The sequence below is a fragment of the Dipodomys spectabilis genome, unplaced genomic scaffold, assembly GCF_019054845.1.
Source record: "Dipodomys spectabilis isolate Male_0828 unplaced genomic scaffold, ASM1905484v1 ptg000071l, whole genome shotgun sequence".
Taxonomy (NCBI): domain Eukaryota; kingdom Metazoa; phylum Chordata; class Mammalia; order Rodentia; family Heteromyidae; genus Dipodomys; species Dipodomys spectabilis.
Genome location: NW_024870748.1, coordinates 6691375 through 6705997, shown reverse-complemented (window position 1 = coordinate 6705997; position 14623 = coordinate 6691375). Strand labels below are relative to the sequence as shown.

Genomic DNA, 14623 nt, shown 5'->3' with positions numbered 1-14623 from the left:
GAAGGGATAATGGCTTTCCTATAACAGAAACCCAGTCTGCTGATGATATGTAAACACTGCTGGCTCTCAGTTTCCATTTGCTAAAGGGAAGATTGTTCTGAAAAGGAAATAATTTCTTCTGCCAAATCTATGCTTTGGGTGGGGCTAGAAAAACTATTCCTGACAACACTGAATCAGCACATTCATCTGGGTCAAGCTCACAGTTGGAAAGAACTGGAAGAGAGCCCTGGCTGAGAAGAAACCTCCAGCTGAGGCCTCGTCTGTCTCAAGGGGAAATGGATTTAGAATCAACAAATTCAAAATTCAGATCAGGGGAATTCTCTCTATATATTAATGAGCTCAGACTAAAGCTCACCTTCTAAGGACTAAATTTATGTACTTTATCCTGACAAAAGTTCAAAAATGGTGTTCAAAAGTCGCACAATAGCCATGCGCCGGTGGCTTATGCCTGTAATCCTAGCTACTCAGGAGGCTGAGATCTGAAGATTGTTATTCAAAGACAGCCCAGGCAGGCAAGTCTGTGAGATGCTTATTTAATTAATTAATAAACACCCAAAAAGCCAGAAGTGGAGCTATGGCTTGTGGTACAGAGCTAGCCTTGAGCAAAAAAGCTCAGGTGCCTAGGGCCTGAGTTCAGCCCCTGGACCAGGACTGCAATGTGCGTACATATGCATGAGTGCACACACACACACACACACACACACACACAGCTGGCCTCTGAAAATAGATGACTACTTTATTGTTCTTTCAAAGTACATTGCTTCTCATCTCCGAGGGGAAATAATTTTGTTTCTTTTTTTCTGGTGTTAAGGATCAAACCCAAGTCCTCACATACTCTACCACTGAGACACAATTCTAGCCTAAGGATTCTTGTAGCCAATATTTCTTTGGAAGACAACTGATGATAATACAGGCAGTTGATAGATACTGTAGCAAAGTGGGACATGTTCCCCTTCCCAGCTCTCTCTCATCAAGATCACACTGATTTTTCACACAACATATATTTATTCAGAAAAATTGCAATAAATTATAATTTTAAAAAAGATGACATGAAATATAGAATCCCACTAGCAGCACTGCTTAGTGACCAAGTCATTTTGGGGAAAATATAACAAAAAAATTTCAAATTAAGAATCAGAAAATGGTGAAAGAAAGACCAATGTTACATCACCCCATGGATTTAAACTATTTCTTCCTAAAACAATGGGTGCAGAATCCTGCCCTATAACTTAGATCTGAAACCCTTAATTTATGAAATAGTACCATGGAAGAATTAGGGATTAGGGATTGGGATGCTGGAAAAAACCATGGCAGGGAAGTACATTTCTTATGTGTTGTGTCTCCTACCTAGAGATTGTCAAAAACCCTCAACCTTGTCCATATCCCAGGATTAGCTGGGAAAAGTTGAGGCAGTACATCAACTTCGTGCTTTGGCCTGATGAAGGAAGAAAGGACGCTGCATGTATACCACACAGTGCCCCTGCTAACCACATCCTTGGTCACACGAACAACTCAGATTGGCAAGATACTAGAAATTGGGCATAGTAATGATAGTTTCCTGTTAAAACCCTACCCTTGCTCCTATCAGTTGCTGCTTTCTGAGATTACTTTCTGCTCTACTGGATATGGCGGAACTGTTCTGTTCTCAGCCTGTCATTAACTAGGTTCACTGTGCACCTAGCTCCAGACCTATCAGATCTTCAGCTATTTGGCACCAATATTTCTCTACCTCCTATTAGGGAAAAGTTTAACCAGTATATGGGAGGCTACATACCCTCTGTTTCGCTAAAGAACTCAACTTTCAAGAGATGGGGAACTGGAGAACCATTCAGTGGTGCAGGTTCCCCTGGGTCTCTCCTTGAATGCACTAGAGGAGTCATGGAATAAATTCCTAAGATTGCACCAGACCCTGGACATTATGCTCCTTGCATAAAATGCTAATAGGCAAAAATGAATCAACTTAGTGTGGGTTTAAAAAAAATGAGGAAAGACGTTTCATCAGGCAGTTTTGCAGTCTGTGGCTGGAGGCCTGTATGTTATTCAGCAAATTAACTAATTAAAAAGGCTGTTCCACAAAGCTTCAATAAATGAAAAGCTTAAAGGGTCATCTAAGGTGAGAGAGGTAAGATGCATGGCAGGTCCCACTAGTCAGTCTCTTTTACACAGCACTGAATATAGTGACCGAGTACCAATGAGTCTTTAAATCCTGTCTTGATGGGGCCAGATGTAGAGTCTAGAGTTAGCCCTGCTGACGGAGGGGGTGATGTCTGTCCTGGAGTATGTCAGAAAATTGCAGAAGGGGTTCCACAGTGGTCGACCTGAGGTGCGTAGACTCTCTCTTATACTGTACTGTAGATCCTAAATGGGAGATGGGTCCCCTGACACCCAGGATGGACCCTATACCAAATATGGATAATAAGCAGGAAAGAGAGAAAGGAAACAGGACCTGTGAAGCATAAATGTACTCACTCTTGAAGTATGCAAAGTGTATCCCTTCTGATTGCGATTCTCACAAATCATGGGACGCCCTCTCTGTAGTCCCTAGTTATGTTACTAAATGTGACCTAAAACAAGACAATACGATTGCATTCAGGGTGGATTCACAAAAAGGCCAATGTTACAGTGACACATAGAGACCACTGTAGTACAAATACACAAATATATGTAATGGCCACATGTAGAAAATGATCTAATAACCACTGAGAACACCGAAGGAGTCACTAGCCTCACTTAAGCTTCCTTCAAGGTGATAGAATGAGTGGAGGGGAGTGCAAAGGAGTGATATGGAGAGGAGTGGGTCAAAAGTGCATTGAACAAAGGACTACAGACAAATCTGAGCTATAGCAAGTAGTGCCTATAGGCCTACGATGGAAATACATCAGAATCTAGGCCTAGGGTACCAAGAACAATCATGACAATTGGGTGAGAGGACAACAAACACATCCCTGGGTAAAGGAGTGTAAATACAGACCTCTTTGCCTTACAAAGAAAAAAAACACAGAAACATCAAAATATGATAACTTTGGCTTGGCAATATATATCTAGAAGTATTTTGCTCTGTACGATATGGTAAAGGAGAGATTAGGAAACTTCCTTCTGCATTATTAACCGAACTTGAGATTCTGCAAACGATCCATCCTATGGTATAACTTTTCAAACCATTCTGAAATACTTGGACCCCCAAGATCTTCCTCCTCTAGACTCTTGGGCAGGAAAACACTTAATCTTCATCACTCCCAAGCAGAAAGACCAGAAGGAACTGGATGGCTCGCTGGCGGTCACTTGTAGTCTGTCTTGATAGGAGATTTGGTGGAGGCCTTAGGAGAAGACTAGTGAAAAGAGTAGCTAAAGGGTGAGAGAAAGAAAAAGGGAAACCTTTTGTCAGATAGGACTTGAGCAAAACCTCAGGGTTGGGAGGGGCAGAAGAGGACAGGGAGTGCAGGAGGGAAGTGACTGAGCATTCAGGAAGATATATTATCAAGCACAACGCACACAGATTGTCCTCCACAAACACCCCTATGTAGCCATCTTGTGAAGCACCCTTACCGATCATATTGGCGTTGACGTTGTTGTATTCAGAGAATTTTAAGAGTTCCCGAAGGAATGCCATCAAGTAACGGAAAACATTTCTATGACATCTTGGAAGCTGGGAAATTATCTAGTTTTAAAAATAGGGAGGGAGTGGTGAGGAAAATAGGTGGAAGAAAGGAGTAAAAAGACCTTATAGTTGATGAAAAACAGCTTACAATCCAACCCTTATCCGTCCCTTTGTCATTACCCTCTACTGTTTTACTCACAACCAACATCATACTTGCCAAATTACAACTGTAAATATGAATGGTCATATTGTTTGGATTTTGTCTGTACAATGACAGTAATCCCAGACTCAAACTAGTGTCTCACATGAAGGCATGATTTTATGTTCTTTTTCCCACCTCCTCATACAGGTAGAAAGCCAAGTTATCTGCCAATCTGAGTGGTTTTCTCTCCAATTCACTTGCCATTGATGGAGAACACCTTCCCATACTCACTAGTGTGATTCCTAGGTGTGATTCCTAGCTATTGTGCATCAAAACTCATTTCAAGACTAAATATAAACCAAGAAGAAATAGAAGGAAGGTTTCCAAAGGTCCCATACCCTTCTGGTACTGACAATCAGTCAGCATTCCACATACAATCACTTTCACCACTTTTATCCCAAGGTTCAGATAGTTACCCTATTAGGTTTGCTGAACAGAGATTAGGCCAAGGGGAAAAGGTGGGAAAGATAATAAGAAATAATACAACAAAAAACTCAAGAGTCTCAATTTTCTTTTTTTCTTGGTCCGTCGTGGGGCTTAAACTCTGGGCCTGTGTGCTGTCCCTGAGTTCTTCAGCTCAAGGGAGCACTCTACCACTTGAACCACAGTGCCACTTCTGGTTTTCTGGTGGTTAACTGGAGATAAGAGTCTCACAGATGGGCTGAAAAGGTGGCTCTGTGGTAGAGTGCTTGCCCTGCATGCATGAGGCCCTGGGTTCTATTCCTCAGCACCACATAAACAGAAAAAGCCATAAGTGGCACTGGCTTAAGTGGTAGAGTGCTAGCCTTAAACTGCAGAGCTGAGGGACAGCGCCCAGACCCAGAGTTCAGGCTCCATGACCAGCAACTACAAAAAAAAAAAAAAAGAGTCTCACAGACTTTGCTGCCCAGGCTGGCTTTGAACCACAATCCTCAGATGTTAGCCTCCTGAGTAGCTAGGATTATAGGTGTGAGCCACCAGGGCCTGGTTAAGATTCTCAGCTCTTAATACTGGTATCCTGTTATGAATCAAAGACCCACGCTCAGCATATCATACAGCTGATGAACTGATCACTGCTCATGGGGGGTAATGGGGGAAGAACTGCCTCAAAAACCTCCTTAGACCAATGAAACTCACCTGTCTGCAAATCCGAGGCTCATGAGCAGAATCAAGACATCGCTGATACAGCTCATAGCAGATGACCGGCTCTGGCAGGGCTTCCAGGAAAATGAGCAATGCTTCAGCTACAGAGTGATTACTGCCAGCTGTATCACCTTCAGTCAAGGGAAAGAGATTCCAAAAATAGGCCATGCAGAGACCTAACTGAATCTTTCTTCAGGAAGAACACCTCTATAATGAGGCTTTTCCTCCTTTTATTTGGGGCACACTGATCCTAACGGGGTTTGATATTTACTAGTCCAAGTACTCTACAGCTAAATTGTTATGAAACTGTTTGGTCCCTTTAGAGGTTTGGCCCAACTTCTCTCTTAAGGCCTGCTGAACAATAGTTTCCACTAGGTTGATCCTATAAACTTGCTTACAGTATTTACCATCTTTCTCCCTACCCTTAGCACTGTACATGAAGGGGTGGGAGAGTGAATAGCTGGTCAAAGGAGAACAGTACCATTGCTGTGGCTGCTACATTTCACACTTATTCAAAGTTGTTGTTACTAGGCTGGGCAGTGGTTCCGCTACTCAGTCCTCAGTGAGGACTGATAAGATGGAGGCTAAAGGCTAGCAAAATTTAGCAAGACCTCATTTCAACCAATTAATTCAGGTATGCTGGTAGACTCCTTGGCCCCAGTTACGGGGAGGTATAGGTAGGAAGATCATAATCTGAAGCCAACCAGGCTAAAATATGAGAATTCTATTTGAAAAATAACAAAAGAGCTAAGACATGGCTCAAAGTAGTAGTGTTATCTACCTATCAATATCAAGCACAAGACCTTGAGTTTAAAACCCCAGAACTGCCAATAAAAAAGTTGTTAGGTACTCCTCGATTCCTCTTACTTGAGTGGAAAGTCAAAATACCTATAGGGATTAAAAACAACTAGATATTAGATAATTCTCACAAAAGGCAATTACAAAGAAAATATAGAAAAACAAAAATTAAATGTAGGTGAGAAAAGGAATTTGTCTATGTACCCATGTTGAATTCTAAGCCTTGGGTAGAAAGGATACGGATTATCTCTGGAATGCTGGTATCTAGACAATCAATGATCTGTTGTAACTCTTCCTGCATTCCAGGGGTTTGGAACAGGTCCTCCTACAAAAGAAGTCAAAATGAAGTGAACAAGGCACGATAATCACCTGAGATTCTGGAGTTTGCCAGGAAATACAAGGACAGCAGGACGCAAAAGGAACGAGTGTATGTATGTTAATGATTACAGATGAAGTATGAAAACAGCATTGTTTTCCTATAGCATCTCTGTAATCCATGTGAAATTTTATTTCAAAGAAGAAAATAATTTTCACCCTTGAAAGTCTCTCCCTAAATATTTTTTGTGCTGGTACTAGGGCTTGAACTCAGGCCTAGGAGCTGAGTTCCTTAGCTTTTTTGCTCAAGGCTGGCATTCTCCTACTTGAGCCACACCTCCATGTCTGGCTTTCAGCTGATTAATCAGAGTTAAGAGTCTTATGGACTTTTCTGCCTGAACTGGTTCTGTACCATTTTCCTCAGATCTCAGCCTCCTCAGTAGCTAGGATTAGAGGTGAGAGCTACTGGACCCTGGCTCTATCTATTTTTACACTTACTCTGCTTTCTTTCCCTGGGATTCTATGATTGGTATTCCTATTCTATATAGTTACCATAACTTCTACCTGTGGACCACCCACTGACTTCATTCTGGTGGCACATTTTAAATGTGGGAATCCACATGATATCTGAGACTAAACTTTTCACAAGGCACTCTGCTAACTCTCTGGATTAAATGAAATGTGTGTACAGATTCTTCTTCAGTGGTTTGAGCCTAATACCTGTAAAATAGGAAGCCAGGTGTTCCACTTAGAGCCTGTGGACAAGAAGGCAGAGTGCAAATAGCACAAAGACAATCAGATATAGGCAGGATAGCAGGGGAAGAATAAATGGAATATTCATGATAAGTCTTGTTTTCAAGTGCTATTGGCCTTTATTTAGAAGGTTACAGAACATCACCCTTTAATTTAGTCCACCAGAGTTTTCTTTTGTGGGGGAATGATTAGGGGTAGAATGTGTTCTGATAAATTAAAACTTGGACTTGAAGCATGTTTTGGACTTCAAAATCTGTAATGGCTACATGGCAACTAAAGTAGGCATTATAGACTCAGGTACTCAGATGTCTACTGGGAAAGAATAAGGAATCAATCAGTAGGTAGACCATGGTATTAGAGCACTCCTGTGATATTAGAGACCATGGTATTAGAGTACTGCTGTGCGGAGGATGATTGGAGAAATTAAACACACTATGCTGATGTGAGGTATCATAATTTCCTACAGGACTTGCATATACTCTGAAGTTTCAGGGAAGGTTTATTTCACTTACCTGTTGACAGGCACATCTGAATAAGTGATCTACTAGAAGCCAGATCTCCTTGGGGACCTGAAGGGGTCTCTCACTGGAACCTTCATCCAAGGGAACCATTTGAAGAAGGGATTTCTCCTAATAGATGAAAAGGGATGAGAATCAAAGGGATCTCAGATGATAGACCTAATTTCCTGGTACGATAAAATCCTCATCTCTTAAGACTTTCTTTTTCCTTTTCTCACTGGGGACATCCCTAACCAGAAGGTACTCAATATGATTTCCACAGTTAAAGGATCCTCTTTCTGAAATACTTCATCCACACATTAGGAACTCAGTTTAATTTATGGTATTTTTCACGTGAGTAGATTGTGTGTTGTAAATCCTTTCAAGGGTAACGAAGGACCAATGTTCCGGTGATACTATCACAGTACAGTACACATACAAACAGTGAGTTTGGACCATTAAATTTTAATTGTCAGTAAAATTGTCTTTTAAAGGACCATGTTCACACTTAGGTTTCTGTTTGCTTTTAAATTACTCTTCCTTCAAGTCTTATCACAAACCTTACCATTTTCAGTGTTGCTTTAATTGAGGTTCTTTAGTTCTCAGGGATTAAAGAAAAGTCTTGACATCAGACCCACATATATGAATACTTTAGGCTTGATATAATTTCTACTGTTAAGCCCTAAAACTTGTAAGACTTAAGATCTGAAAATAACAAACTGAAATATAGCAGCTGAAGATTACAGTGTAATTCCAAGAGTTATTGTATAAATTAAAAGATTTCTAGAGGATTTTATTCCTTATACCTACCTTTCTACTATTTGTTAGATTCTTCTGAAAGAACATAAGAGAAAAATCCAGACATGACAAATTACATCAAATTCAAACTTGAAGAAGGTTAGGAGATAAACTGTTTTCCCCTAGCACTCAAAGAAACCCAACCTAGTTATCTTATGTTTATGTACCAAAACAATATCAATATATGAAAAAGATATCCAAAATAGGCTGAAAGGTATCTGAAGGCAGCCTTCAGAAAAATCTTATGGGAGAAAACCATGATCTTATTTTTTTTTCCGCACTCCTCTCTTTTCCACAACTTTAGAAGATATTTTTCCAACTGTGCACCCTGTAAATTCCATCCACAATCTCTAGTCATAAAGCTTTAAATGGAAAAGAAATGAGCATTTCACTAACATCACAGTGAACATGTACACTACAGCAGCTTGGAAGTCTCTAATAAGCACTAATGACATTTTAAAGCTGCTGTGTCTTTCTACGTGAAATAAGGAAGAAAAGGGGGCATAATATAGCTGTTCACCCTTGAAAGTCTCTCCCTAAATATTTTTTGTGCTGGTACTAGGGCTTGAACTCAGGCCTAGGAGCTGAGTTCCTTAGCTTTTTTGCTCAAGGCTGGCATTCTCCTACTTGAGCCACACCTCCATGTCTGGCTTTCAGCTGATTAATTAGAGATAAGAGTCTTATGGACTTTTCTGCCTGAACTGGTTCTGTACCATTTTCCTCAGATCTCAGCCTCCTCAGTAGCTAGGATTAGAGGTGAGAGCTACTGGACCATGGCTCTATCTATTTTTACACTTACTCTGCTTTCTTTCCCTGGGATTCTATGATTGGTATTCCTATTCTATATAGTTACCATAACTTCTACCTGTGGACCACCCACTGACTTCATTCTGGTGGCACATTTTAAATGTGGGAATCCACATGATATCTGAGACTAAACTTTTCACAAGGCACTCTGCTAACTCTCTGGATTAAATGAAATGTGTGTACAGATTCTTTAGCAGATGCCTCCACATTTACCATATATAAATTATTCAGCACCAATTGATGTACTTTCAAAAAATCTGACATCCAACTGAAACTTTTCTTGTACTGAGGCATTAAAACAACACCAGGCACTGTCTAAGATGAACAGACAGAACATAGACTGTTCTTAACAGGAAAAGTCTGGAAAACAGCTGTCTCAAATCTTAATGGTTTAAAAAGGTTAATAAAATGTCAGTAGGTTATACACACTATCCATTTTCAAATTCACGTGTGGTAATACAAAATGTCATACTGTGTCTGTGAAGTCTTGAGAAAGATATAATAAGAAATTTAAATTCCACAAATTATAATGCACTCTGACTTTCAAAGGGAAACCAAGACATTTTGCTTCTTTCCACAAGACACTACCTAATAAGCCTAGTCTTTGTAATGTCAATGCTAATAATTAAAGCATAAAAACCGAGTATTATATCCACCATCAAAAATGCATTCAAATCCAACACATGGGGATGTCTTATGCTAGATACTTTATGAAAGTGCTGTAGGATGTTTACCAAGCCCATGCACCTTTTCTCGTGTGGAGCCCAGAACTCTCCAGCTGAACATGGATGGGCTGTGAGAACTGTAATAGTTGCACTTCACTAGACACTCAGGAAACCACAGGATTTTCAACCTTTGGGGGCCTTTGTATTAAAAGAAGAAGAGTGAATCAAATGATCCCTGATGCTTTTATTTGGCTCCACAATTCTACTCCAAACTATTCTCGACTGTATGAATGTAGCCTTTTAGAAATTATTGTTACACTAACTCCAAATCACTCTCAATGCAACAGAAATGAAGGAGGCAGCTAAGTGGTGCCTTCCCCCAATTCAGCAGCTGGAGATGTAGCTCAGTGTAGAGCCCTTATCCCATATATGCAAGGTCCTGATTTTAATTCCCCAGCACCAAACACATAAAAGATAGTTCTGTACTTATTTCTCAGCTCAAAAGTGCTAATCTGGATGGGATGTAGCTCATACATTTGCTAGTATGCATGAGATGCTGGATTCTATGAAAAAAAATACATAAATCTGGAACCTTGAGTTGTATTGCTTTTATGTACTTGGTCTCAATAACTTGACAAGCCTACAAACATTTTTCCTATACTGTGAACATACTTAAAGGTAGCAGGGAGGATGATAAGGGATTCTCACCGAGTCAGAGGGCTCTGATATGGGAAGGCCTAGGGACAAATTCCAGGGACCAGAGTTAAGTGTTAATCAAGCACAAGGAAACTCTCAAGCAGCAATGGATTGCATTACCTTTTCTAGGAAGCTGTCTTCTTCCTGAGAGCAGCACAGGAGAAAAGTCATTGGCAGATAGAAAATTAGAATTAATTTACAGAATTAGAAACAGATCAGCATTAGAACTCTCTAGCTTCCTAGACACATATATTTTTAAAAGCTTTGGATTCCTCAAAAAATTAGGGCTTGAAAATGAAATATATTGCCCATATGCAAAGTTCTGTAATATATACATTGACTTTTTATGTAGTTTACTGGAAATATTACTCAACAAACACATAGGTGTTGCCTTATTTTGAACCTTCTGGCAGGTGCCAGCTGACTCAGCCAAAAACCTACTGATGACACTTCCTGTTCTTCTGCTTCACTGCGTACTTCTTACCTTGCCCTAATGCCACCTCATTGGAAGAATGTGTCTGTGGAGCTGACAGTGGCCATTCAGAAGCAGATCCTTCCATCCAAGTTAGCCTCCTAATCAGTGCTCCAAGTGAGTTTCCACTTCCCCATAGTCAACTCCCTTCTGGTAGTCCTACCCCAGACTCTTCAGATTTGAAAACCCTTCTGAAATGTAAATGAATCTCATTCTAGGCCTTTGTAGATCAGAAAATCCATCATTTCACCTATTTTTGCTTTTCTAGTGGGTATAACAGATACAAAAGAGAAGCAGGGAAAAGGGAAAAGTAGGTTTCTTGCTCAAAGCTGGGCTCTACCAGTTGAGCCCACAGCTCTACTTTCAGCTTTTTGGTGATTCACTGGAGATAAGAGTCTTGTAGACTTTCCTGCCTGAGCTGGCTTCAAACCATAATCCTCAGATCTCAGACTCCTAAGTAGCTAGGATTATAGGTTTAAGCTACCAGTGCCTGGCTTCATTGAAAATTCTATATGGAATGAAAATAGTCAGGGCTGGATATTTGGCTCAAGTGGCATAAGCTATCAAATTAGTAGATAGGCAGGGGATATAGCTCAGTGGTGGAGTGCTTATCTGGTATGTGTGAGGCCCTGGGTTCAATCTCCTGCATCCCAAGAAAAGGAATGGATTTTTTAAAAAAAACTATAAAGAATTTTTAAAAAGTATCAAAAGGACCAATTAAGTACTGATGGAGAACAGGAAATTTTCATTGAGACTTTACTCTTCTGGGTACAAGCATTAAGTAGATGTAAAGAATATTTCATCCAACACTAGTCCCAATTTTGTAAAAAGTAATATCAGTAAACTGTCAGAATAAAAAGCCTACTAGAGTGATTCTACAATAACTAAAATCTATTTAGTTCAATGATCTTTAAGAAAAGGTAGAAATGTCTGTTTTGTTTTGTTTTGTTTTTTGCAAAAAGCTATGTGATGTTCACATTAAAAAAGTGAAAGGGGAAGCAAATTCCCCAGCGAGGCAACAATGGTACATCACAAATGCAATGCAAATCATTCTTTACCCCAGCCTGTATTCTTGGAAGAAGAATGTTTCTAGCAATAAATGCAGCTAAAATAATAGTTATTTAGACATGGGAGATTAGAATTTTAAAATAACCTCCCCCAATACTGAATAGAAACTGAAGTTTTCTTTTTTTTTTTTTGGATCCAGTCGTGGGGCCTGAACTCTGGGCCTGGGCACTGTCCCTCAGCTCTTCAGCTCAAGGCTAGCACTCTACCACTTGAGCTACAGCACCACTTCCGGCTTTTTTCTTTTTGCTTATGTGGTGCTGAGGAATAGAACCCAGGGCCTCATGCATGCAAGGCAAGTGCTCTACCACTGAGCCACCTTCCCAGCTCGAAACTGAAGTTTTCAAAAGCATTAGTTCATATAATATAACTAACCATATTTTTAACAGGACAAGAAATAAGTGGTCAGATCAGTAAGGCAAAGTAAACAGTAAGTAAAGTGATTCAATAGGGGTGAATTCATCACCAAATTATTGGTTTTTATATGCTTCTAGTCAATATGCTCCCAAGCCATTACAGTTATCCAGTTCTCAAATATTTTAATATTTATATTTAACCCAAAACCTATAACCAGATCTGACAGTTCTATAAGCAACACCAGAATGTTCCTTCTAACACATCGCTTTATAACCTCATGCTAATCCTCAAAGCCTTCTGAAACTTCTGAAGCTGTCCTCAGTCTCAAGCATAAGCTCATATGCTGACTTCAACATTATCTATGGCCTACTCCCATCTTACAGACTCAGATTCACAAGCTCTCATCCTTATTTTTCAGTCATTCTAGAGAAATCTTAACATATTTCATATATTGTCTTTTCACTTTGACTTTTCTACCCTTTATTCAAGATGTCCCTTTTGTATACATATTTCTTAAGTACTTGGCCTTGACTGGAAATACTATCATCAAGGCCAAATTGATTTTCTAAATTATTTTATTCATATGTACTATATTTACTTCGAGATCATGTTAATGTTATATGCATCACATTTCATTAATAAAAATAGGCCGGTTTTGACAGTGATTTTTACATAGATTAGCTAGTCAATCAATAGATTATTTATAGCATATAAGGGCTGGAGTAAACAATCCTTATATAGAAAGATCTATTGTTCATATAAATTTCAAGCTCCAGCACATTCATTTTAAATGACTTTACAAAATATTGACACAGCAAATACAGTGGATGTTAGTCAGTAAAAATTGATAATGCTTGGGTCATCTCTAGCCAACTGTTCTATTAACTGCAATTTGGAATTTAACTATATGGCATAAGCAAGTATACTTAAAAATTATTACTATTATTAAGACGTTGTATGGAAGGGCTACCATTTCATAAGTCAGAAAATAAGTACGTTTCTTTTTTTTGACAATGTCACCCTTTCCTTTAATTTCCCTCAGTTTCTCCCTCCCATCCCTGCTCTTGGTCTTGGGGCTTGAACTCAGGGCCTAGCCGCTGTCGTTGAGCTTTTCTGCTCAAGGCTAGTGCTCTACCACTTGAGCCACAGCTACATTTCCAGCTTTTTTGGTGGTTAATTGGAGATGAGTCTCACAGACTTTATTGCCTGAGATGGCTTTGAATGATGATTCTTAAATCTCAGCCTCCTGAGTTGCTAGGTTTATGGCATGAGCAACTGGAACCTGGCTTCACCATAATATAGGACATATTACAAGAGAGGATAGATAGCACTACTAATGGCATTGTGTCATAAGATTTGAAATATCATCTTGGTTCTTAGAAAAAAAATGACAAACATTAGGCCTAAAGAAGTGTTCAGGCCAGGCACCAATGGCTCATGTCTGTAATCTTAGCTACTCAGGAGCTGAGATCTGAGGAGCAACACTTCAAAGCGAGCCTGGGCAGGAAAGTCCCTGTGAGACAACCACTCAAAAACCAGAAGTAAAGAGCTGAGGGACAGCGCCCAGGCCCAGAGTTCAGGCCCCACGACCGGACCCAAAAAAAAAAAAAGTTTGGTGTCAAAAACCAGAAGTATCACTGTGGCTCAAGTGGTAGAGCACTAGCCTTGAGCTGATAGAGCTCAGCAATAGCGCCCAGGCCCTGAGTTCAGGCCCTATGACTGACCAAAAAAAAAAAAAAAAAAAAAATTCAGAAGGTCGAAAAAAACAGAAAATTAACCACCATAAAGCAGGAAGCACAGATGTGGCTCAAGTGGTAGAACATTAGCCTTAAGGGAAGAAAAAACTCAGAGATAAGGCCCAGACCCTCAGTTCAAGCCTTTATGGGCTTGAACATACAAAATATTAACAAACAATCAGAATTTAGGAAGTAGAATGGCATTGAGTTGGCAACTGTATGGAACTCTTTTAAAAATAAATGGCTTTATTTCCAGCACCAAAAAGAGGGACTGATGGCATTAAAGGATTTTTCCCTTTAATTTCTGTATCCTAAAAGAGATTAGATAGACCTCACCAGGTAGACTACATAAACCCAGATTGTATTTTGGCCTAAAAAAGGCTATGAAAGGACTGGGGATTTAGTCTGAAATAGGGCTATTGCTTAAGCATAAACAAGTCCTTGGCATCAACACTTCGATTTATAAAAAGCTATAAAAGAAATTATGAGGGCTGGGAAGGTGGCTCAGTGGTAGAGCGCTTGCCTTGCAAGCTGAGGCCCTGGGTTCGATTCCTCAGCACCACATAAGCAAAAAGAAAAAAAGCCGGAAGTGGCGCTGTGGCTCAAGTGGTAGAGCGCTAGCCTTGAGCTGAAGAGCTGAGGGACAGCGCCCAGGCCCAGAGTTCAGGTCCCACAACCAGACCCAAAAAAAAAAAAAAAAAAGAAATTATGAGTTCAATTAGAAGACTAAATATTATCAAAT

At 39.9% G+C, this 14623-nt stretch overlaps 1 protein-coding gene across 2 annotated transcripts in view; it reads right to left on the bottom strand.

Moving 5' to 3' along the window:
- Positions 1–715: 715 nt before the first annotated feature.
- The window catches only part of Ocrl (OCRL inositol polyphosphate-5-phosphatase), a 52628-nt gene continuing 38720 nt past the window's right edge, over positions 716–14623 (bottom strand). Inside the window, exons 18-22 of one of the 2 annotated variants that reach the window (XM_042682427.1) lie at positions 7301–7417; positions 5961–6045; positions 4917–5044; positions 3547–3658; positions 716–3345 (exon numbers count right to left, since the gene is read on the bottom strand). In XM_042682427.1, coding sequence (XP_042538361.1) covers positions 3221–3345; positions 3547–3658; positions 4917–5044; positions 5961–6045; positions 7301–7417 — 567 coding nt within the window. In that variant the 3' untranslated portion in view covers positions 716–3220. Of the gene's footprint in view, positions 3346–3546; positions 3659–4916; positions 5045–5960; positions 6046–7300; positions 7418–10371; positions 10396–14623 lie in introns of both variants that reach the window. The other variant, XM_042682428.1, reaches the window with a different exon arrangement.